The 26,781-nt window shown below is 34.9% G+C and overlaps 1 protein-coding gene across 13 annotated transcripts in view; it reads left to right on the forward strand.

Annotated features, from left to right (window-relative positions):
- LOC129731256 (protein turtle) overlaps nucleotides 1-26,781 on the forward strand; it is a 116,997-nt gene that overhangs the window by 72,522 nt on the left and 17,694 nt on the right. For 12 of the 13 annotated variants that reach the window (XR_008728988.1, XR_008728987.1, XM_055691103.1 and 9 more), the window contains 3 exons: nucleotides 4,014-4,141; nucleotides 10,907-11,189; nucleotides 21,016-21,257. Coding sequence is in view for 11 of the 13 variants with exons in the window: in XM_055691103.1 (XP_055547078.1) it covers nucleotides 4,014-4,141; nucleotides 10,907-11,189; nucleotides 21,016-21,257 (653 nt within the window). In the remaining 2 variants the exon portion in view is untranslated. The remainder of the gene's footprint in view (nucleotides 1-4,013; nucleotides 4,142-10,906; nucleotides 11,190-21,015; nucleotides 21,258-26,781) is intronic. The other variant, XM_055691111.1, reaches the window with a different exon arrangement.

Raw genomic sequence — 26,781 nt, forward strand, 5'->3', positions numbered from 1 at the left:
CTAGCAACACATGGTTTCGTATCTCGAGTCGTCGAGTGCCGAAGAAGAAGATTTTCAATTTACGTTGAGCAGAAAATGGAAGATTATTTGGCAATTTACCCGAAAATGAAACGCATCATTTTCACAGAAAATTACCATCTATGATGGAAAGGAAAACTTTTCATCAGCTTCGTGACCTAATCAGACGATATTTACCTCCATCCTTAGCAAGTCTCTCCGGTGAGCAATTGTGCAGCAGTGCTGAATTTTCGATACGCTTCGTAGCCGGCTTATTGACGAGAAATTAACGATACCCTTATGACAACATTCGCAGCCGCATAGGAAGCTATCACATCTGCATCCGCATCTGCAGATGTCCAAAAAATCATATTCGTAAGATCCCTGATTTTTTTTTCTATTTTAGACCATAAGGCATTAGATTTAATTGGCTCCGTAAAACATTAATTTGTTGGCACAATGCCAAGTCAAATAAATGTTGTGTGAACAAAATAAAAAAAAACCTAATTTTGACCTTGATATATCTCACGGCTCAAACTTCCGAGAAAGCTGCGGTCTTGAACAAACTTGTTCAAAAGGTGAACAGCGGTGGACAGTGTAGTGCAGAATTCTACCGCTACGAAGCACTGATAGACACGAAATTTGTAGTATTTTGACCTTAACTTATCTCATGATTCCGATTTCCTAGGTCTTCAGCAAAGTTGTTCAAAAGATCAAGAACTTTTGGCTCGGGAACAGTTTGGTGCCGAATTCTGCCGATACATGGTACTAGTGTGAACGCAATTTTTTTGTAAAGTAAGGTCCTTTTTACGCAGTATTAGTTACGCGGGTTGTTTTCCTCCATTACTCAAAACGGTACAAGATATCGACCTCGTTTGAATCACGATATCCGTTTTAAGTCACGAGTGATCATATATCAGTTCTCAAAAAATTCACAATTTGTAGGACGGTTTTCTTCGCTATATTTGCATTGAAAAATGTCTTTTTTTACGCGGACCAAAACAATTTGGATACGCATCCCCGGCGTAAAAAAGTCCTGAGTGTATTTTGACCTTAATTTATCCCTTTAATTTATCCCGCGATTCTTACTTTCAAAAAGTTGCAGTCTTCAGTAAACTTGTTCAGAAAGTCGTAGTGCATTCAATTCTTTGTATTTTGATCTTAACTTATCTCGCGATTCCGAATTTTTAGAAAGTTTCGGTCCTTCGAACAGCGGTACGAATTGTGGTAATGTCAACTAAGAAATATTTCATCTAAGTGGGTATTGCTGAACAATGGATAATGCCACTTGGAACAATGGATAATGCACATCTATGAGCCACTTCAAATCTGCCTAATCACTAATACAGTCCCATGCTTCATGTTGTATCCTGCTCAAATGAAAGCATTTCTTCATAATGAGTACAAAAAAATGTAAATCAATCATTGAAATCAAATTGAAAACAAAATATCTAAATTGCACTACTTTTTTCTGAGAATTTTTGATGGCTGAGTTGTTGGATTCTCGAGATAAATTGAACTCAAAACTTAACGCACTTCAGCGCCATGTTATTTATTATCTCCAACCAAACTCCTCATAGCCAAAGCCCAGGACTTTCTTAACTAGTTTTCTAGAGACCGCAGCTTTCTCAGTTGTTTGATTCAGAAGATAAATTTAATATAAAATATTCAGAACTATATGCACGCTAGCGCCACCTAACTGATGGATTCCATACCGAACTGTATGACAACCTTGAAACCGTTAACCTTCTGAACAACTTTGCTGAAGACCACAACTCTCTAAATGGTGATATTCTCGAGATAAATTAAGTTGAAAATACGCAAAACTAATTCCACACTAGCACCGCGTTGCGATTAAATTCCGAACCATTCTATTTGCCCATCGAAAGCATTTGATCTTTCATACAACTTTGCTAGTGATCACGACCTTTTAGGTCGAATCACGAGATAGAATTACATAAATCTGTCCATTTTGGGTGATGCTAAACTTTACGGGGCGCTGCAATATTCAAACTGCACTGCTTTTAAATGCTCAAGAAAGCAATTCCAAGCTGATGGCCGATAGTCTACACAGGAGATTAAAAATATAATTGTTCAGAAAATGTTGGGTCTTTAAAAATTTTGTTTGGGAAACATGAAATAAAAAAAGATGAATTTATTGGACAATTTTGGGGTCAAATCCGATGGAAAGTAAGAAAGTAATCCTGCACGCCGATAGAAAGAATAATACTAGGAGTAACCCGTATTGAATGGAAAAACCTAGAATCAATAGTGAATATCAAAGAAATTATTCATTTTGATAGGTCGAAAATAAAAAAACTTGAATGTGGAAAAAGTTATGCGAATCTAAATAAATAACTAAATGTAAATAATGTCATTCGCGGGAAGTATAATTTTTCTCATTTCATTCAAATAGAAAAAAACGGTGTCTGAAGCGCATCGAGAGTTAAAAGAAGGTTTATGGAAATGCTGTTCTAAGTGAAACAACGTGTCGTGATTGGTCCCGTCGATAAAGACGGTAATTTTTGAATGTTGCCGACTGTCCGTGTGAAGGAAGGCCTTCGAAGACGCTGAATTAGTTGAATATCCAAACCCAGGAACAGATTACATCGGTAAAGCAGTTACCCGCCAAATTTTGGGAACTCAAAAACAAGGAACTTGGGTTGTTTATGATTCAAGAACGTTGAGCGTCGAATTTTTGTCTTTGAAAAATTGCTTGAGCGGCAAAAAAGGAAGGGGTTTCATCATCCCACCGTGACGGGCGCAGAAAAAAGGATATATTACAGTAACAAATAGGAAACAACAAATAAGGAATGGAGAGGTGAAACTTTTTAAGTAAGAAACTACCTGAAAAAAATGGTGTTGTTGATGAATGTTTGGAAAACTAATCACAGCCCGTGCGTCTTTGTATACCTTATTTAAGGCATACTAGGTTTATTTGTTCTGCATGGTAGAATGTTTTTCAGTGAATCGACTTACGAGCTGTAAATTTTTAAACGGATTATAGTGGAAGAAATCGTACAGTTTTTTCTATAGTTTTCAAGAAAAATTGACCACATAAGTTTTTGAATTTTACTTCCGTTGATAAATTTGGAAGAAAAATGAACACATAACAGTAAGATTATGATTATTATTTTTTTTTTAATTGTCATTTTTATCGATTAAATTGGTTGCCCGCTTTTGTGGAATTCCATGGTAGTCTAGAGCAGCTGTTTTGTTTTAAATTTGTTATCCTCTTTTAAACCATTAATTTTTATTTAACATTCCTACTATTAATCTTAGTTTTTTCGTTATCTAGTAGTAAATTTTGCCTACCGAGCCCCGTTGTCGTCCAGTCAATTTTTGGTTTCCTCGTCAATGGAAAAGAGGGACAGAAACTCGTTTCATCTACTTTTATTGCAATGAAATAAAACTAAACTAAGTGTTCAGAGGCCTGTGTTATTTGCTATTTCTAGCAAAACAAAATTAGGGTTATTCGTAGGTGTACAATTGTAAATATATTTTCAAAGAAACGAAAATTTTAAATCAAACAAGGAATCATTTCCAAAACGTTGAACCAGATTCAAAATGTTTTTGGGGGTTTAATGTATTCCGAAATGACAGGTGGACATTTTTTCCTATATTTTAGATTTGCTAATTGAGAAAAAGATAATTCTTTTAACTAAAAGCTTTGATTAAATGCAATATCAGAGAGGAAAAGAAAGAAGTTAAAACCGAAAGTGATTTTTTAACACATCATAACTAATCTATTCGGTATCAGCTTTTCTATTTCTTAAAATGAATATAAGTTTGAAATCGTTTGAATAAGATTTATCTGTTCCATTTTTACACAGTCTTTCCTTCATTTCAAACGGAAAGTAGGCTGAATGGTTTATGGAGCAAGGGATTTTCTGAGAATCAGCGGTTTACATTCTGCAGTTTTTTCAGTGCCAAGTTGTGCAGAGTTATATTCTCGTATCGTTTTTGTTATGAAAAGATAGTAAAAGTTTCTACTCTACCCCTCTTATTTTTTGCAGCCCCCCAGGATGCCGTTCACATTACCGCCATCCTTGGCGAGAGTGTCGTGTTCAACTGTCACGTCGAGTTCCCCGGCGATCATCCCGTGCCGTACGTCCTGCAGTGGGAGAAGAAGGTGAGCGAAACGGTACGCTATCAACTCAACTCTCTACTCCTAATCAATTTCTCCAGTTTTTTTTCGCATTCGAAAAACCATACCACAAACACACTCCGCCGCGGGCAGGGCAGGGCAGGGCAGGTCAAAAACAAACCTGCGGTAAAAAGAAGGCTAGCGCAAAAAAAAGAAGAGATAAAAATAGAAAACTAACCCTCCGATCTCGTTAAGTTAGAGTAGCGCGTCGGAGAAAGCGAATGAATCTCTTATTTTTTTTAACAAAAAGCCACAGTGCGCGCAAAAAAAAATTGAGATTCATGCTAGTCAAACTGGGTTACGCAAAAAGCTCATAGCCATGTAGAACCTAAGTATTGTAAAAATGTAAAATTTGCTGATTGCTTGTTCTTCGTTTTTTTCCCTATATTAATCGATATAAGTTATATATTCCGTATTGAACGCAATGAGGAATCGTTCGTCTTTTGTTCCGTACTATACGATATGCATCAGTAAATTTAGTGTAATCAAACAGAATCCAAACAAAAATATCTACCATAACTGTATAAGCAGTAATCAATGTTTCCGATCGATTGCGAATGCGTGTGTTAATTTATGGCTTCACTCGTATCGGTTTCTATTCAGCCCGTATCTCCAATTGCCTCCCGAATGCTTTCCAGTTTGCGGCCATATAAATAAACATTTTGTTAGGTTCATTACGGGGTCTTGTGCAGCATGTTGGCCAGCATTATTGTTTCCCCACAAGCCGACAAAACCGACACTAATCTTAACCTCGGCCGATGGAACCGTTTTTGCTTCTTTACTGCCCTGCTTTTACGCTACTTCCTCCGTGTCTCTAATGTGGTCATTATGCGACGACCAATCGAGCAGTTTTTCGTTGGCCGTTGGATCTCTGGCACGTTAGTGTCAACTGCCTATACCTCCCGTCCTCCTCAACGGTAAGAAAGTAATTATAGTCCAATTAAGCGATTAGTCGTCGTCGGAATCGTCTTGGGGTGCGGATTGTTGTTCGGTTGTGCGTCAAATGTGTGGACGACCACCAATCGAATGAAAGTGATCCGAAGAATTTGAATATACGAATATATGGGTACGAAGCGGAATGAAGCTGTTTTGAATTGCGGATGAGGCAGGACAAGAAGATTTCCGGACCTCGTTGTTGCGAGAGAAGACGAGGTAAGACGGTCGGACATTAATGACGATAAATTGCACGAAAGACCGCAAGAAAACTAGTTCTCTCCCGTCAGTCCCCACTACGTCGTCGTCGACGTCGTCAGCATCAGACAGGAAGTCGGACGTGGTCACTGAGGTTTTGTGGTAGGTTGTGTTGCGCTTCTTCACTGCTGACCGACCGACCGACAGACCGACGGATAAAAGTGGTGCAAAGGTGCATTGTTCGGACACTTGCGTAGGTACTGTCTGCGCTTGGTTGAACGGACTTTTCAATCTGGCTGCTGGCTAAATGTTCGCAGCTGTTCGAATGGGGACAAGCCTACGGAGCTGTGTGACAGCTGCACGCAGAAGTGAATGAATGAATAAATGATTGAATTGTTTCAAAGGTTATGTTTGTTTGTGATGCTGATGAAGTGTGTGTTTTTACGTGATTAGAGTTTCTTGAAACTTTGCAGTTTGACCAACAGTTACTTGAATGAATGAATCTAAGCTCTCATTTAGATAGCAGTTACTCAATGAATATCTGCCATAGAAATAACTCACTTGAAATTATATTTTAAAGACAAAAATAACGCAACAACGATTTCGTCATTTTCAATAGTGTTGTTTTTTTCTATTTTTGTCAATTTTTGGGTTTTTTCAGTAACGTTTTTGTAGTAGCTTTTTGTTTGTAATTTTTATTTTCTGTGGTTTCTGCCATTTATCATATTTCCAACCATTTTCATCAGTTTTGTATATTTTGTTCTTATTATTATCGTTATCATTTTTGTTTATGTAACTTTGGTCATCTTTTACATTTTTGTATTTTTCTCTCCTTTATAGTCATTTGACAAATATTTTTAATCATTTAAATTTCCTTATTTTAGCCATTCTTGTAATTTTTGCCGTTTCGATAATTTTTGTAATTTTTCTCCTCTCCTTCAGAAAATATGAAAATTTATGTAACGTATGTCGTTCATGCCACTTGTGATTTTTTTGTCGATTTTTCTCACTTTATCGTAATTCTTTATGTAATTTATGTTATTTATGTCATTCATGACATTTTTGTCGTTCATGTCGTTCATGTCGCTTTTGTAATTTTTATCATTTATGCCGTTTCTATCATTTTTGTCATTTATGTCATTTATGTTATTTATGTCATTTATGTCATTTATGTCATTTATGTCATTTATGTCATTTATGTCATTTATGTCATTTATGTCATTTATGTCATTTATGTCATTTATGTCATTTATGACATTTATGTCATTTATGTCATTTATGTCATTTATGTCATTTATGTCATTAATGTCATTTATGTTGTCATTTATGTTGTCATTTATGTCATTTATGTCCTTTATATCATTTTTATCATGTATGTCATTTATGTCATTTATGTTATTTATGTTATTTATGTCATTTATGTTATTTATGTCATTTATGTCTTTTATGTCATTTATGTCATTTATGTCATTTATGTCATTTATGTCATTTATGTCATTTATGTTATTTATGTAATTTATGTAATTTATGTAATTTATGTCATATATGTTATTTAAATCATTTATTTCATTCATGTCATTTATATCATTTATGTCATTTATGTCATTCATATCATTTATGTCATTTATGTCATTTATGTCATTTATGTCATTTATGTCATATATGTCATTTATGTCATTTACGTCATTCATGTCATTTATGTCATTTATGTCATTCATGTTATTAATGTCTTTTATGTTGTCATTTATGTCATTTATATCATTTTTATCATTTATGTCATTTATGTCATTTATGTCATTTATGTCGTTTATGTTATTTATGTTATTTATGTCATTTATGTTATATATGTCATTTATGTCATTTATGTCATTTATGTCATTCATGTAATTTATGTAATTTATGTCATTTATGTCATTTATGTTATTTATATCATTTATGTCATTTATGTCATTTATGTCATTTATATCATTTATGTCATTTATATCATTTATGTCATTTATGTTATTTATGTTATTTATGTCATATATGTTATTTATGTCATTTATGTCATTTATGTCATTTATGTCATTTATGTCATTTATGTCATTTATGTCATTTATGTTATTTATGTAATTTATGTAATTTATGTCATTTATGTCATTTATATCATTTATGTCATTTATGTCATTAACATCATTTATGTCATTTATGTCATTTATGTCATTTATGTCATTTATGTCATTTATGTCATCTATGTCATTTATGTCATTTATGTCATCTATGTCATTTATGTCATTTATGTCATTTATGTCATTTATGTCGTTTTTGTCATTTGTGTCATTTATGTCATTTATGTCATTTATGTCATTTATGTCATTTGTGTCATTTATGTCCTCTATGTCATTTATGTCATTTATGTTGCCATTTATGTCATGTATGTCTCTTATATCATTTTTATCTTTTATGTCATTTATGTCATTTTTGTCATTTTTGTCATTCATGTCATTTATGGTATTTATGGTATTTTTGTCATTTATGTCATTCATGTCATTTATGTCATTTCTGTCATTTATGTCATTTATGTCATTCATGTCATGTATGTCATTTAAGTCATTTATGTCATTTATGTCATTCATGTCATTTATGTCATTTATGTCATTAATGTTATTTATGCTATTTATATCATTAATGTCATTTATGTCATTTATGTTATTTATATCATTTATGTCATTTATGTCATTCACGTCATTCATGTCACTTATGTCATTCATGTCATTCATGTCATTCATGTCATTAATGTCATTTATGTTGTCATTTAAGTCATTTATGTCATTTATATCATTTTTATCATTTATGTCATTTATGTCATTTATGTTATTTATGTTATTTATGTCATTTATGTTATTTATGTCATTTATGTCAATTATGTCATTTATGTCATTTATGTCATTTATGTCATTTATGTTATTTATGTAATTTATGTCATTTATGTTATTTATATCATTTATGTCATTTATGTCATTTTTGTCATTCATGTCATTTATATCATTTATGTCATTTATGTCATTTATGTCATTTATGTCATTTACGTCATTCAGATCACTTATGTCATTCATGTCATTCATGTCATTAATGTCATTCATGTCATTAATGTCATTCATGTTGTCATTTATGTCATTTATATCAATTTTATCATTAATGTCATTTATGTCATTTATGTTATTTATGTCATTTATGTTATTTATGTCATTTATGTCATTTATGTCATTTATGTCATTTATGTCATATATGTCATTTATGTTATTTATGTAATTTATGTAATTTATGTCATTTACGTCATTTATGTTATTTATGTCATTTATGTCATTCATGTCATATATATCATTTATGTCATTTATGTCATTTATGTCATTTATGTCATTTATGTCGTTTATGTCATTTATGTCGTTTATGTCATTTATGTCATTTATGTCATTTATGTCATTTATGTCATTTATGTCATTTATGTCATTTATGTCATTTATGTCATATATGTCATTTATGTCATTTGTGTCATTAATGTCATTTATGTCATTTATGTCATTTGTGTCATATATGTCTTCTATGTCATTTATGTCATTTATGTCATTTATGTCATTTATGTCATTTATGTCATTTATGTCATTTATGTCATGTATGTCATTTATGTCATTTATGTTGTCATTTATGTCATTTATGTCATTTATGTCATTTATGTCATCTATGTCATTCATGTCATTTATGTCATTTATGTCATTTATGTCATTTATGTCATGAATGTCATGTATGTCATGTATGTCATTTATGTCATTTATGTCATTTATGTCATTTATGTCATTTATGTCATTTATGTCATTTAAGTCATTTCTGCCATTTATGTCATTTCTCTTTTTTTTATCGTTTGTAGTTTTTGTCATTCATGTTCATGTTATTTTTTGCCTCTTTTGTTCACTATCGTTTTTTTTTGTAAAATTTGTTAAATCTGTAAAATCCAACATAAATGTTGCCAATTTTGGAAATAATAACAATTTTCATAATATTTACGATTTTCACCTTTTCGACAATTTCAACAATTTGGAAAAATCACAAATTTCTTGTAAATTATAAAATTTCGACACATTCTAACATTCTGACAATTTTGACGGTTCTTCATTTTGAATTATAATTTTAATTAAAAGACAAAATTCAAAATTAACATAAATTGAAACTGACTAGGAATATGCTACCGATTCTAAAGTTTTCGAAATGATTTTTTGGAAATAATTTTTAAATAACTAAATTCTAATTTGATTGAAACGAAGTGAAGATGAAAACAAAACTCCTCCCACCAGTGTTCCGAAATAGTTTTCAACTCTTTGATCTGTTTGGTAAAAACAACCATGCGTCTCCATCAACCAATGCTCTCACATCGTATCGCATGGAAATCGCGCGTCTCCATCAACATTAACTGTGAATTACTTTTCGCGTTTCTGGCCTCAACCCGTAACCGTTCAATGCCAGCGATAATTTAAACGAGCTAATGAGCTCCCCCCACCCTCTCCACTGTTCATTCCCTATTCCACCTTCTCTTATAGCATCGTTTGGTGTTTGGATTAATTTTCCTCTTATACATTCGCGCCCCGTTACGTGGAATACAGACTCTGCCTCAACGGTGTTGGGTGGGATGTGGGTGAGCGGCAATCGCTTCGGTTTGGTTTCGGTCACGGCCTGTGTGTGTTTCCTAATACTTCGCGCAGCAGTGGAAATTCGACGGTCGTAGCGTCCTTCCTCCTGTCTGCCACCTGTCCGACACATTGCATGTCGTAATGAATTCGCACGGATTATTAGGAACAACGTTTGGCGTTTCCTGCCTCGGTTGCTTGCTTCGCTTGCCACCAGCGCGTATCTCCTGCAAGTTTCGCAAATGGCTACAACGTTCGAGTGGTTCGAGTACCGAATCGCCATGAACTTTCGTTAAAGGTCTGCGCGTCGTTCAGCACTGTGCCAGTCTGTGCACTGTGGTGTTCATATGGTCGATCCGCCGGAATCCGAAGTGGGGGTGTCTGTTGCGGGCCATGAAACTTCTACATTATTATGATTATAAGCTGCAGGGTCGCTCTATCTGAAGTGTATTGGAAAATGGTAAAAGGAAGCACTCGTGGGGAATTTATTCCATATTGAAGGAGGAGATACTGGTGTGAATAGAGCTACGTCCGAAGCATAAGTACTTGATATTTGGCCGTAAATCGTTTAGAAAGCATGACTGAGTATTATTCTCTTGTTATTTACGCTTACATTGTTGGAAAACAATATTTAGATTTCATTCGTTGTGTGTTCTGAGCCAGACTATAAAAGCTACAAGCTATACAGTTTAGGTTTCTGCATTTCGTACTTCTTTCTCTACTATTCTTCTACTTCTACTATTCTGCAGCATGCTCTTTTCTTTCTGCTATTTCTGTTACCCGTATTTTCTACTGCATATGTACTAATCATTAGCGCGGACTCTATCATACCCGCAACTAAGTAGGAGTCCATCAATTCTATTTCTCACCGGTTCGAGCACCAATGTGGCTACCAATTCTAACAAAAGTCTTTTTTTCCTCCGTTGGTTGTTATTTTTTTCATCCCTTTGACGCAATTCGTCACCGACATCAGGGTCAGGAAATTCCGATCTACATCTGGTACGAGAGCTACCCGACCCACAGCGGCGAGGGATACGAGGGGCGCGTCTCGAGGGCCTCACCCGATTCGAGCTTCGGTGCGGCCTCCCTCAACCTGACCAGCATCCGCGAAACGGACCAGGGCTGGTACGAGTGCAAGGTAGTGTTCCTGAACCGGCCACCGAAGCAGCACAAGAACGGCACCTGGTTCCACCTGGACGTGCACGCTCCACCGCGCTTCAGCGTAACGCCGGAGGATATCATTTACGTTAATTTAGGTGAGTTTCGCCATTTTGTATCGCTTTCACTTCTAGAGTAAGAGTAAATGTGAACGACTGACAATTCAATTTATATTGAATTTTTGTCGATTGTCATATTATATTTGGACTTTGCACACGACTAATAAAAACAGGAGTACCTAATCTGCTAATAACGATAATATGTGATATTTTCTTCATCATAACTACTTTTGATATTTACATGCGCCGAGCGGTTTTGGGGTTCCACAATTATTTTATCGAAACTATTTTTTTGAATAGTTTATAGTAATTATAGTAAATAGTAAAAGTAAAAATTATAAAAACTCACAACTCAAAATCACGAATAAACGCGACTAAAAGCCAAAGAAAGCATAGAAGAAAATGATACCAAATTTTGCTAAGAGTTGTGAAAAACCGCTTCTAACAGGCTGAAACAGGTTAAAAAAGCAAATGATCCCAATTTCATAAAGGCGAAAAATTGCTCGGGAAAATAAGGAAAACAACAAAACACAAATTACTTTCAAAATTGCCGGAAAATGGCAAAAACGCTCCCAAAAACTAAGGAACGCAAAAAAGTGAATCTGATCTCAATTTAGGCTCAGAATGGCGAACAGAAATGTTTCTGAAGAACAGAATTTTCGACAATCTATTCTTGATCTAATTTTGCATGTTATTTCAAATGCTCTTAGACGAACAATTTAAATATTAGAATAAATTGAATTTAAAGATTTTAGGAATTTAATAATTTAAGATTGAATGAATCTGAACTGAAGCGTGATAAATCTGAAATCCAACAATCGAAGAGTGTTAGAATTTGGTAAAACTAGAATCCAGTGTTTTATGTATCCGTAAGCTCACATTGAAATTTGCGTTAGAAAATCAAAGAATGAGAAAATTGATAGTTCCCAGAGATAAAAATAACTAAGAGGCTAGAGAAAAAATAATTCAACAATTAAAGTAACTGAAAATGCAACAATAAATTTATGAAAATTTAAATTTAGCAAGTCAGCACTTAAAGAATTCGAGAAGTTAGCAATCTAATATTACTCCCAGCTAGTCTAGAGGTACGATGCTGGCCCAACAAGCCAGTTATCGTATGTTCGAGTCCCGACCAGTGTGGCGAAATTTCGACACAACAAAATGAAAATGATACAACAGCAATTTCACTCTCACTCTCATCACACTGATATTGAGTGTCACCCGTATCAGCATTGTCACTCTACTGGAACTGTAAGTAATTTTCACTGTCAGCTCGTTCATAGTGAAACTGATACTCATGGTTTCCAGTTTCGACTGAGAAACTATCACTGACAGTGAAAATTTGCAACACTGGTCCCGACTCAAAAGAGACTGTTAGTGTCAGTAACATCGTACACTCAACAGTTGGCTGCGAAGTCTGTGTATAATAAAACAGCAAGTCGAATTCCGATACGAAATGTAGCACCTAGCAATCCAATATTTAAAAAATACGAGAATGAAACAATTTGGAAAGTATCAAATCAAATATCGAGATGATTTAAAATGCTTAGATTCTACAACCCAAAAATCAAAGAAATCAATAATTTATGAGCAGAATTTCCAAACAATTTATATCAAACCAAGAGCCTAAGAATTTAAGATTTGTGGAATATAGCAAACCAAAGAACTCACTAATTCAAGAATTCAAACTATCAAAGAACTCCATAACCCAAAATTACATTTGCAAAATCCGACTGTGCAAAAAATTACGAATTGAACTATCTGGAAGTCTTATAACTCATGAATCATTCAAGTTTCCTAGATTTCAAGAACCCCGTGTAGTAGTCCTCGTGGTTCTGTGGTTAGCGATGTCGGTCGGCTAGCTCTCCCACACGTTTGTGATATCGGGTTCGATTCCCGATCGAGTCGAGGATCTTTTCGAGCTGGAAATTTTCTCGACTCAGCACTGGGGCACGGTGTATTGTTGTACTTATCCTACACATGCAAAATGTGCCAAAAACAATATCGATAACGAATTCTCTCAACTAATCTAGTTGATCGAGACCGCTATTAGCCCCCCAAGGCTAAGCGTGCGGCAAAAAAAAAAAGATTTCAAGAACTCAAAAAATTCCTAAAAAGGATGAATCTAAGAACATCTAAGAATGCAAGAGTTTATGAATCCAATTGCCGAAAAGCTTTAGGGAAAACTTGTCTTGACAACTGGTCGACAAAAGTGAAATAAATTTATCCTAAAGCTCAAACTGAAAATAAAAAAAAAATATTTCTGTTTAACCGTTCCTGTGAATTTTGGTGCTCCATTGGAAATGCCAAATCGAAAATGCGTAAAATCTTCAAAGGCTTAAATGATGTTTCCCCGTATGCAAACGTAGAAGCGATGAAACGACGAGCGTCGACTCTGCGGTCTTTTGACGCATTTCACACTCACAGTAATGGTTAAAAATTGTGAAGCTTCCATTTTTTCTTATTAACTTATTGAGGTAAGACAGATCAATAGCTCTTTCTCAAAATTAAGGGTAATGGTGCATGGCCATTCTTTTTTCGTATAATGATTTGTCTGGTTAAATGCAGCAGACGTTGAATCCGACCTACCGGGAATTGAAGCCTAGGCACCAGCTGAATGGGTCCTTGTCTTTCCTTTGAACTTGCGAATCTGATTTAACGATGGTGGAAAAACTCGCATGATTGTCTTAAATACCTACGGAGAAGACTAATGGTAGGTGATAGAATGAAAGAATTTGAAAATTAGGCGGACTGCGTTGCACATGCGCATTATGCGCAAAGGACATTAGTTTTTCATTCATCATATTGCACGCTAGGCTGGAGGGCTAATAGCGGTCTCCATCAACTAGATTAGTTGAGAGAATTCGTTATCGATATTGTTTTTGGCACATTTTGCATGTTATAGGATAAGTACAACGATACATCGTGCCCCAGTGCACAATGGTCCAGAAACCAAATTTAGGGGGAAATTTGGGTCTAGAGCTCTATAGAAACATTTTAGAGAAAAACTTTCTTCTACAAAGTTGTTACATATGATAAAGCGCTCATTGAAAAATTATCAAAAATTAGAGTGACCAACATTTTCGATGCAATCAAGTATCTAACTTTTTTATCCTTGTAGATAGAAGAAAAAAATGTTCTACAATGTTATAGCTCCATTAATTTTAAGTAACTTTGTAAAAAAACGTTTTTCTCTATCTTTGAAAACAACCGATTTATATACGAGATATTTACGATGGCAGCTCTAAAAGTCGTTCAAAGACAGTTTTGAGATGAAACTTGAAATAAAAAAGTTAGAGCGTTAAATATGTTTATTCAATAAAAATCGGTTGTTTTCAAAGATAGGGAAAAACTTTTTTTACAAAGTTACTTAAAATAAATGGAGCTATAACATTGTAGAACATTTTTTATAACATTGTAGTGCAAATTTTTCTTCTATCTACAAAGATAAAAAAAGTTAGATACTTGATCGCATCGAAAATGTTGGTCACCCTAATTTTTGATAATTTTTCTATGAGCGCTTTATCATATGTAACAACTTTGTAGAAGAAAGTTTTTCTCTAAAATGTGGCTATAGAGCTCTAGACCCAAATTTCCCCCTAAATTTGGTTTCTGGACCATTGTGCAGTGGTGAGTCGAGTGGAAATTACCATCGGTTCTTCTCAGAGCCACAAACACGTTCTTGAAGCAATAGTGAATTTTCTGAAAATTATGAAATATGTAGTTCTACATTTATCCTAAATGAGTAAAAAGTGTCGCTAAAATTCATAAACAGAATCGTTTTTCACATATTCTGATTATTGTGCAAGCTTGAATTGGGTTTGTTTGTTGTTGTCATTGAGTCATTGAGGCTACACAACTCGGGAAAATTGTTTGATAATTAAGTTAAAAGAATGCCTTTGGTGTGTTACAACATAAAGACGAGGAAATGGCGGAGAATGGCAAGTGGTAGAAAAATTGTGTTTCACAATAGTAACAACACCGGCAAGTTTGTTTAATTCATCGTCATTTCGGATTGCCATTTGCTGGTGATTTTATGCTCTCGTTATTTCTATAACGAGATATATATATATATATATATATATATATATATATATATATATATATATATATATATATATATATATATATATATATATATATATATATATATATATATATATATATATATATATATATATATATATATATATATATATATATATATATATATATATATATATATATATATATATATATGCGACCAATCAGAGGTCGAAATCCGAGTTTCAACTAGGCTCGACAAGTTTTAATAGTAAAATAGTTGGAATAAGCAGATTACAATTTTCTACATTAGGCCTGTTACATTGCCCAAATGCAGAAAATTGTAGTCTGCTTGGATGTTTTTCCAATCGATTGCTGTACAAATGGAGAAAATCGGTGGGAATCTGATTAAGGTTCAAACATTTGAAAGAGACAATTTTCGAGACGCTTTCGATGTGTGCAAATTATTAATTTGTACCCCTATCCCAGACTGTTTCCGTAAAACGTAATTCTACGTCAGAAAATGAATTGTTTCAAAAATTACTTTGTTCTGGAGGCTTTCGTGTACCACAGGGGTACGCGTACTTCAGGTTGAGAACCACTGCTTTACCGGTTCATTATTTATTCAAAGATTCCCCGATAATTGAGCTATAAAACACCGAGCTCGTCTTGATGTCCCTTCTTCAGCATTTCAAGCTGAAGATGAAGCGATCGAGATGGGAAAAGAGTGACCAGATTTTATCTCGGTAGCATTTAGTTTGCTGAGCATTTGTTTTCGGCTGCTTCTTTGTAGGTTGATTTCCCTCTATTGCTTTCGCACGCTTGCATGATGATATTGCGGAGCCATTTATTGTGACATAACACAAACTTCGGGCGGTACTGTTGGTGTTGGAGCAGCCGTTCGTCTGGTTGCTGTAACGTATGCATTTAAAAAAAATGGATTTTTTCGGATTGTAAAAAAATTACTGAGACAAAAAATTGAGTTTGATCAATTTCCCATGGAAGAAAATCATGTTAGGTTCATTGCAAAAAAATTTTACGTCCTTGCGTGCGGCCTTCCGGCAGTTAACCGAAACATTCGCCATTGCGGACGAAAACATGCGTGTAGGCATGTTCTTTAATTCTTTCGTGATTTGATTCATCAACTCCTCCTCAGTTTTCGCGACAAAATTGTTGGAGTAGATCTTACGCTTCAGGCTTGGCCAGAAATCCTCGATGGGACGCAACTTGGGGATTTTTAACGAGTGCGCCAACTTGGGTACCACATCGATATTCAGCAGCTCCATCTCCTCCAACGATGGCTTCGAGTAGTGGGCCGACGCCAGATCCACCAAAAGAATGCATTGTCGGCCTTCTGGTATTTCTTGATGAACGACGCAACTTCCGTCAGGCACTTCATACTATAAATTTCCCCGTTCACGGCCAGTCAGGAGCGGAAGAAGACCAACTTTAACATCCTTTCTCGCTGATTGTCAGCCACAATCAACTTCACCTCGGTGCTCACTCACTCGGTGCCAGTCGTTGCCATTCAGGGTGGGACAGGTTTCGTCGTCCATCACCACCGCCACGTCGTGATTTGCCGGGATTGTAGTTTCCAAAGCTTCACCTCCACGAAAGTATGCTATCGTTTCGATACCAAAAACACCCATATAGGATGAAATTTGGCCGTGTTTTCCGCTCTGATTGATCGAAATTTAATTTCGGCATCTTTTTCAATAGTACGATAATTAGCATCATAAAATCAAAATTTTCCTCTTTTCGTTGTAAGCTTGACTAATTTTCAATCGATTACTGCAGGAATGAATGATACCTGTTGAAAACTGGCTGAGTTATAAGCATTTGAAATTGGATAATTGTCGAGACGCTCCCAATGCTTTGATTTTAATTTTACATCCTCACTCAGAATGTTGCCGTAAGACGTAATTCTACGTCGAAAGAAAATGATCCCAAATGAAGTTCAGAATGGTGAAAAATTGTACCTGGAATAATACAAAAATAAAATGGAATTAAATAATTTGATTTAATAATTTAAATTTTAATCAGAATGAAGAAAAAACGCTTCTTAACTAAAACAAAGCAAGAACAAAAGGCAATGATATCAAATTATGCATAGGTAGTTGGAAAAACCATCGGGAACTCAAAAATGATCAGTACAGAAAATGATTGCAAATACGACTCAGAATGAAGAAAGAATAAAATCGTTTCATTCAAAGCTCAGAAATGTAGAAAACGCTTCTGAAATGCCAAAAACAAGAAAATAATTTTAGAACAAGCCAACACTGGCAAAAAAAAATTCTGAGAGCTGAAAAAGGACAAAAATACTTCCAGTTAAAACTTAGAAAAATGGCCCCATTTCAGGCATAAATTGGCAAAAAAACGCATGTGAAATGAAAAAAAAAAACGAAATAATTACAAAAAAAAACACTAACTGAAAAAAGTAAAAAAAGTGACATATAACACTTGTATGGCTTGACAAAGCAAATAAGAAAATGATAATGTTGTGTTACAATGACGAGAAGAGTATAAGGGTTAGCGCCTATGTGCACAAATGCAGGCTCTACGTAGGCATGCAAATTGTTATTTACCGAAGTCTTTGGTTATATAGGGTAGGGAACATATTCTAAGCAGCTTTAGGAACCGCCTGTGTATTCAGACGAAATATTCGAAATGTGTTGGGTGAAATTCAAACAATAGTATATCAATATGTTCTCTATTGTTTTGTCTGTCAGAATTTGTTTTCAGATTGTAAAACTAAGTTAGCAAACTTTAACAATAATCAATTAAAGTGACTAATCGAGGGACACTATTCCAATCACCCCGAACCTATTTTAAGCAGTTTCCATCTGTTTTGCAGGCGTTTTTTTTCAGCACGCCAAGTGGCTCCTGAATGGCTGCAATATTGATCGATTTGTTTCAAATGATCTTTGTTCACAGATTCCTTTGTGATTAACGGTATTTCTTATATTCGTAAGACAGCTAGACAGTCAAAGTTTTCGTTTCCATCATTGAAATTGTCGATATTGATTAAAATGCAGAAGTTTTAGGCCTGTTTTCTTCGACTGATTAAAATAGGCGCTACTGCTGAAGCCGTTACTTACCCTATGTGGAGTTTATGATCGCTTTGATTATTCATGTGGACAAAAATGGTAATGGTTGCTTCCAAAAGCGTTCGTCATTCACTGTACAAAAATGGCGTGTTGTGCTGAGAATGCAAATTCAGGAAATTCATTCATTCAAAGTATAGAACATCTTGAGGTATGCGGTTAGTTTGATTTTACAGTACCATTTCTAATTATATTAATTTCCATTCTCATGTCTGCCATCAGTTAACACGGAAAGAATTTTCTGTCTCCCAGGTGTTGCGTGGCTAAGTGTGTTCTATCGGTATGGTCCCGCTGCGCTGGTTGCCAACACCAAATGAAATATTCATTTTTTATGCATTCTTAATATGAAATAAAATGTCAAAGTATTGGGAACCTGAGAGAATGATACATGAATTTACGATGAAATAAGGTCGGGCCTCTTACATCATTGAAATCAAATAAACATCGTAAAGTGAGGTGATACTGTTTTCATCAATCTAAAAGTGTAATTAAAATCCATTGCAGATGCACTATAGTGAGATGTTCAGCATATCCCTGTAATACTGTGGATAACACCGGTTAATACATGTGTGGCCCTAAGCTGATACTAGACATAAATGAAAGATTATAGGTTTTTAGCCATTCCTGTGAATTTTGGTACCCCTAACATTACTAACATTTTTTCAGAGACTTAAATGAGTTTTTTCATAAACATAACGTTAAAGCGACGAACAGACCGAGCAATTACTATGTGAATTCTCACGTAAGTTGACGCGTTTTGGCAATGGCTAGGGACACCAAAATTACAGAAATGTTTTAAAAGCTACAATCTTTCTAGAGCAGCTGTTTCGAGCTTTAAGGCAGCACTTTTTCGCTTACATATGTCGATTAGTGTAATACAAGACTAGTTTGCAATTGAAAAGATATACCAACTATTATTTGGGAAAAACTTCACCCATCGGTTAAGATATCAGTATTCAAGATTTATTTAGTGGAAGTAATAGTGAATGCATTCGAAACATTCGAAAACGGCACATAGCACAACGATTTTACACTATCGGTTCTCAGCTTTAGAAGCAAGCTCATGATTGGTTGATTGCTGCGAAACTAACAAAAAATCTTGATATTCGACCCAACTTCTCAACCTCCACCTTTAGTGTTCTTCGTAATATAATAAGCATCTAAAGTAGGCACACTTTCGTTATACTTTTCACATCATGCCACCCTATGAAAGTAAGACGTAGTCCTGCGTCAAAAATGCTCCTGTACGCAGAAAAAGGGCAAAAAAGAATCCCAAATTAACTCACAATGCCGATAAAATCGAAACTTAAGAATGCGCGACATAACAAATGATCGCAAATTTAGCTCTAAATGACGAAAAAATTTCATAATAACCTCAGAAGGGCGAAAAGCGAATTTTGAAGGCGAAGATTTTTTTCAAATTAGGCTACTTTCTTGGGGAAAATTATTCTGAAGGCCGAAAGCGGCAAAACCAATTCAAGCTTAGATCAGTGAAAATCGCTTCTGAAGACTAGAAAAAGTGATCCCGTATTGAGCTCCAAGTAACGAGAAAACAAACACTTCTTTATACTAGAACAGGAGGAAAATGAATTTTTTATTAAATTCAAAAATGACGAACAAGGCTTGTAAAATCCAAAAAATCAAATGAGAATTCCCGAACTGTGCTTAAAATAATGAAAAATCGCTTTTAAACGCTTTACAAGAACAATAAAATGATTCTAAATAAAGATAGAATAACAAAAATAATCTTTAAAAACCAGACAAAATAAAGAAGGAAATTATCTCCTATTATCTTCCAAAGACCAAACAACCCAAAAATACTGAAAAACGATTCTGATTGCCGGAAATGGCATACAGAAAATGATACAAAACTAAGCTCAGATTGGCGAAAAATACTCCTTGAAACTCAGAAACCAAAACAAAACAATACCAAACAAAAAATAAGACTATGTGAGACAGTTTAAGTTTAAGCTTGAAATGAAAAAAAAAAAGCAACAGTTTTGAAGGCCAGAAAAAGCAGAAAAAAATTACCTCGAATTGGGTCCAGAATTGCGAAAAAACATGATACAGGTCGGACTCGATTATCCGGAACATCAAAAAATTTTTCATTCCGGATAATCGAGTTTTCCGGATAATCGAATCACACAAAAAATATTGAAATTTTGCGATTAACGAACATAAAATAAATATTTATTTTCTTTATTTCACTTGTATGAGGCAGTGGCGTAACCAGAAGTTGTTTCTGAGGCGAAAAGGGGTAAAATCTCGAAAAGCAAAAAAAAAAAATCGGACACTGATATTTTTCACTTAATTCGAACATGTTCCAAACATGCCGAAAGTGAAGAAGGGATGGTAAAGGCAAAATTTCGGAATAAAAATTGAAAACGGACACCAAAAAAATGAAATTCCGGATAATCGAGTCTAAAATTCCGGATAATCGAGTTTCCGGATAATCGAATCTCCGGATAATCGAGTCCGACCTGTACTCTAATAAAGTTTCATAAAAACATATTGCTTTATTAAGGTTTCATAAAAAGAATGCATTCCAAGAAAACCAAAAAGACAAACCGTGAATCGTTTTTTTTTCTTCTTGAACAATCTCTTCATTGAAAAAGCATTCGACATTTGGAAAAAGTAAACAAGTTTAATAAAACAGAATTTAGTCATCAATTTTAAGCGGAAAAATTGAAAGATGATATCTGATTTCTATAATAACTTTGCATTCCTTTCCCTTCCAGGCGATTCTATAATACTAAACTGCCAGGCAGATGGCACCCCGACACCAGAGATCCTGTGGTACAAGGATGCCAACCCAGTGGATCCGTCTTCTACTGTTGGCATCTTTAACGATGGTACCGAGCTACGGATTAGCACGATTCGACACGAAGACATCGGCGATTACACGTGTATCGCGCGCAATGGTGAGGGACAAGTCTCCCATACTGCCCGTGTTATAATAGCGGGCGGCGCTGTAATCATGGTAAAAATTTTGACTAAGAACAAATCCAAAATCAAACAATCCAAACCAATTACTACTACTACTATGTACTAAAACTCCCAAAACCGTGATCCGTAACTTAAATATCGAGCAGAAATCAATGTCGATCCTTTTCTCTCTTTTCACTGTAAAAAAAATCTGAATCTTTGTTTCCCGTATGATTTCTCCACTTAGTTGTGATGAGTGTTTAGTAAATGTTTGTAGTCCGAAATTTGTTTAATTTGTGTGTAAAAAATTGGTAAAATGTTTTCAGTTTAAATAATCAGCTAAGAGAGAAAAAAGAATTTGAGAATAGATCTGTTTAGGCGCTGACCCGCTGAAACGCGTTTTGTATTAACCAATTTTTAAATGTTTGAATTCACCAGCATCACCCGCATCACATTAGCGGCTACACTTAATGCACTTAACTTTGCACCGTCAACAACATTTCATCACTTCCATAATCATTTTTCACCCGTTGAGCTTCATCAAAATGGGTTTCCGCTTACTGACCGTTCAATCAGAAACGTTTACTGCTGCAACAAGCGAATATTTCCAGAGAGAAGTTTTCTGCCAGCATCGAATTAATTCCATCCTTATCATCATGTGTGAGCTTCTGATTAGAATTGCATGCCTATTTCCTGTCCTTTCTCCATCCTCCAGACCTTAAGTACACACAGTTTCTGACTTCTGCACTTCCCCACATTCCAATTCCCGGCGTCGCTCGTAGACGGTAGACTTTCCTGATTTAATTTTCCCATCCTCGGGGTTGCGGTTGCTCCCGATGTGCAATCGTGTGATCACACTGCCACATTTTATAGCAAACCATTCACCCGCAGCCGCTTTTGTTTGAGTTGCGTTCTTCCTCCTCTGGAGTGTGGTAAAGAAAGTAAAACAGAGTGATCTCGGAATCACGTCACGCCACCACCAGCTCGAGAGGAGCTAGCGGATAGCAGCTAGAAAGAAAGAGTCATAAGTGATATTCGAGCTAAGTACATAGTCCCACATGTGCTAGCAGCCCCCTCTCCGCCCCCACTACACTTTTCCAAAGCTGGAGGACGGACGGCACTAACCGCAATGAAAGGAAATTTGAGCAAACATCTGTGACTTCCCTTCGGTTCGCCGTTGGTCGTCAAACTCTTGGGCGGAGAAGTGGGACTGAACTTTTTTTTTTTTGCGCTTCGATTCCGTTTTTTTTTCTTCTTCTGTTGGCTTAGGTGGATAATTCTATGGTGAATTATTCATCTCAAGTCTGGTGGCGGGAAAGGAAAGACAAACGCATTTGCAAAAACGCAGAGTTAAGTTTTTTTATTGGAATTATTGAAGCACAAAAACTGTGCTTAGAGTTGACTTCTAGATCTAGTTCTACTGTTTTATTAGCAAAAAACGGCTTGTGGGAGCAAATATGCATAGCAAATCATCCAATTATAAATTATTTTGGAAATAAATTATTGTGGAACGATATTTTGTTACCCGTTAATACGGACATAACAATTAAGTTAGACATATACAGCAAATATTTATTTTGGACCTAAATTTAATCTAGCACATCGATAAATATTGGACTCATGAATGTTCGGTAGAAGACGGTACTCATTTGGTTTTTATATATGTACTACGACATTAAGTTTGAGTATTTGCCAAAAGCCCGTTCTGTACTGTATTATTAACACGGATCGTTTCTATGCCAAGTAGCAAAACGGTTGAACTGTCAAAATCTGGTCAAAATAAATTTTTAGGGAAATGCTGGTTTATAAAGATGCCTCTTTCATAAACACAGACTTTTCCTCCAGAGTAACTTATTAAGGGGTATGCAAAAGTTGACTGATTTATTGTTAAAATATCTTTAATTGCGTACAGTTTGAGAGTTGGGCAAGCATACCATTTTTTAATACTTCTTGTTCAACGTTTTTATTAAAACACAAGGAAAACCTTCTTCTTTTTTCTTATTTCTATTTGAACAATTTTGTATTTTATATTTTTTTCAATTACTTACCCAGCATTTAATTTTTTCAATTATTCTTTTGGGAAATTGATTTTCTTAAAACATGTTTCATTTTTTACATTTTTTTCTTAAAAAGTCATTGAATTGAATGTAAATGTCCATCATGAATTCCGTGATTTTTTTGAGGAAGAAAAAACTACTTAAGTATTTCAAATGAGCTTATCTATAACTTTACCGAAAACCTTATTTAGCTTACTTCAATTTCTCTCAGATGGTCTTAGATGGTACCTCGAGTACGATGCTGGCCTAACAAGCCAGTCGTCGTAGCTTCGAGTCTCTGTTCGGGAAAGATTGTTAGTGTCAGTAGGATCGTAGCGCTAGCCCCGCAATTGTTCTGTACACTAAACAGTCGACTGCGAAGTCTGTGTATAAAAAAAAACAGAAGGTCAAGTTCCGAATCGGAATGTAGCACCAAGGCTTTGCTTTTTTTAATGACGAAAAATTAGCAGATAAAAACTAATTTTATTCAATTGTGAAAAAACCTTTCCAAAGATTTTTCCATATGATAAGGTAAATGAGTTGCTCTTAAAAAATGGAACCAGAATACTATTTTTTCATCCATCCTATTCACAGATATAAACATTTTAAAATGGCGCCTATTATACCTTAATATATATTATACCTTAATAACCTCCCAACTGAAATTTACAAAAAGAAAAAAATGATTCCAAATTAAGCTCAGAATGGCCGAAAACCCCTTCTTGAGGCTAAATTAGAACATAATCCCAAATTAAGCTCAGAATGGCCGAAAATTCCTTCTAAAGGCCAGAAAAAGGCAAAACAGAAAATGATCCCAAATCAAACTCGGAGTCGCCAGAAAAAGCCAGAATAGAAATTGATCCCACATTGAGCTAAAAATGGCTGAAAACCCCTTCTAAAGACCAAAAAAGGCAAAAAATGATCTTAAATTAAGCTTAGAATGGCTAAAAACCCTTCTGAAGGCCAAAAAAATTAAACAATACCAAAATAAACCCAAATGATCCCAAATTAAGCTCAGAATCGTCGAAAAACCTCCTTAAAGGCCAGAAAAGGCCTAAATAGAAAATAATCCCAAATTAAGCTCAGAATGGCCTAAAACCCCTTCTAGAGGTCAGAAAAAGGCAAAAAAAAAAGGAAATGATTCCGAATTAAGCGCAGAATGACTGAAAACCCCTTCTAAAGGCCAGAAAAGTTCTAAATAGAATAAATCCCAAATCAAGCTAAGATTGACCGAAAACCCCCTTCTAAAAGCCAGAAAAAGCCAACTTCATTTTCACATATTTGTCAGATTCGAAAACAGTCATGTTTAACTAATTTTCCAGTCGATTTCTAGAATGAGAAAAAATCAGTTCAAAATAAACCGAGTGATGAGCATTCGAACAAGGCAAATGTCGTTCACTGTTCCGTTCGGAATTCTAAATTTCCACTTTACACTTCTCTAGAAGAACTCCCTTAGAGACATAATTCTACTTCAAAATGAACTGAAAATTATTTGGAAAAACAGCGGCTAATCAATTATGTGCTCGCTTTTTGTTCGCAATGTTGTAAGAGCTCCACCTTTTTTTTCAAGTTGTATCTTTTTCCCAGTTTCGCAAGATGCAGAGATTTCAATACCTCTCGTGTCGCATAGAATTAGATAGCAACAGCCACGTCACGCAACCACGCAACAGTATATCACGCTGCGGCTGTCGAACTATAGTCTTTTAGATGTTGACGCAGTTGATGTAGGATTACGTAATTTATTGTTATTCAAACTCTACAAATATACACGCGGTGGTTCTGATAAGTACGGTTTGGATTGTTATTGTGGGTAAAAATGACATTGCTTGATGGTAACTCACTGTAAAAAACCTGGCTTCGTTTGGAAAAACTAGTTACACTTCATACGAGATACGTATTACATACGGAATATACGAAAAATGTCTTGCGGATATGAGTAAATGACATAATTTGAAAAAAGGTGGGCAACTTACAAAACAGATCTGCAACAAATACCACGAACAGAAATTGTCGTGTTTGGTTAGCCGCTAGATTTCCAATAGAAACGATGAACTAATTATATTATACCAGGGGCTAGGAGAAAATTTCCCAGTTTTGCTTCCAGGAACTTAGACTAATTTGATGTCTTGAAGGTAAAGGTTTTTCGAAAAGTTGTAAACAACCCTTTTTCTTGAACAATTTCCAAATCTGCTGTTGGAACGTAATAGAAACTGATGTCTTGAAATAAATTATGCTGGTGAAAGCAACAGTACCGTACAGTATATGTGTAGCAGAGACCCGCAGGTCTCTCGTCGTCTATGATTGCAGCGGTACACTTCTATTCGTACATTTCAGCGGTACACTTTTATTCGTACGGCAGCTGTACTATTGATATTGCAGCGGTACACTTCTATTCGTACATTTCGATACGTGTGCAATCGTGGGAATACTTTTAAAATTAATCAATTTTTTAAACATTGTAAGATGATATTTTTTCATTCATAACTTGACTAATAATATACGTGTATTAGCTGTCCTCGTGATACAGGGAATGTATAGAATAAAAACTTGGCGAGCAAAAGAACGAAAATGAATCTATTTGAACTTTAACTTTGTTGTAAAAAAAATCCCTCTAATTATAGTGTTTAGTCCCACGTTACCATTTCATACAACCCTAGGACTGTAAACCTTGTAGTATTTAAGTTAAAAAAAAAACACCATGTCTGTTCGTTGGAAAGTTCCACGTTTGATATCAATTTGTTGAAAAATGTTTAGTTTGGTTATAATTTAAACACTTGATGAACCTAAAGTTTCTAAAAGTTTTTCTATGCAATGTTATTGAATGATATGAGCAATCTCATAGAAGTGTCCAAGTTTTTATACTTTAAATTGACATTCCAGACTTGGCTGAAACTTTGCACAGATGGGCTAAAAACGCCATTTTGTGCTATTAGTATTTCCTTTTAATCATGACTAATTTGTTATAAGAGCTTATGTTAAAAGGTTATTGATAATTACAAAAATATACACCGGGAAAAATTTTTAATTTTAACAAAATTATCTGGTGAGGGAAATGGGAAGGAAAAAATTGAAATTTAAAAAAAACACAATTTTAAAGCCATTGCTGCAAAATAATTGCATTTTCCATCTCCCGTCACGAGGAGATGGAGGAAACCCTTCCTTTTTGTTCACAGGAGAAAAAACAAAAATTCTATTTCCCTGGGATTCTGTTTATAGGAACCTAAGTTTCTTGTTTTTAATCATTTCAAAAGCATGCAATCGCTTGGAATTGGCTAGGAGGGTAACTTCCTAGCTGTTCCTACATTTGAAATGGATTCTAAACAAACAGTTCAATTCAGCGTTTTTGTTCTTCCCTCCTTCACGAGAACAGCGGTCAATATTAAAATAACCGTCTTTGGAACGACAGAATCAATCACGGCAAGTTGTTTCACTTAGAGCATTATTCAAAGATCCAAGACAATAAAACAAAACTCTACATAAAAGTGTTTTCGTCAGAACGCATCATAAGTATTAGTTTTTTTAAAATATGTACAGGAAATGACT

This window comes from Wyeomyia smithii, chromosome 3 (assembly GCF_029784165.1).
Source record: "Wyeomyia smithii strain HCP4-BCI-WySm-NY-G18 chromosome 3, ASM2978416v1, whole genome shotgun sequence".
Classification (NCBI taxonomy): Eukaryota; Metazoa; Arthropoda; class Insecta; order Diptera; family Culicidae; genus Wyeomyia; species Wyeomyia smithii.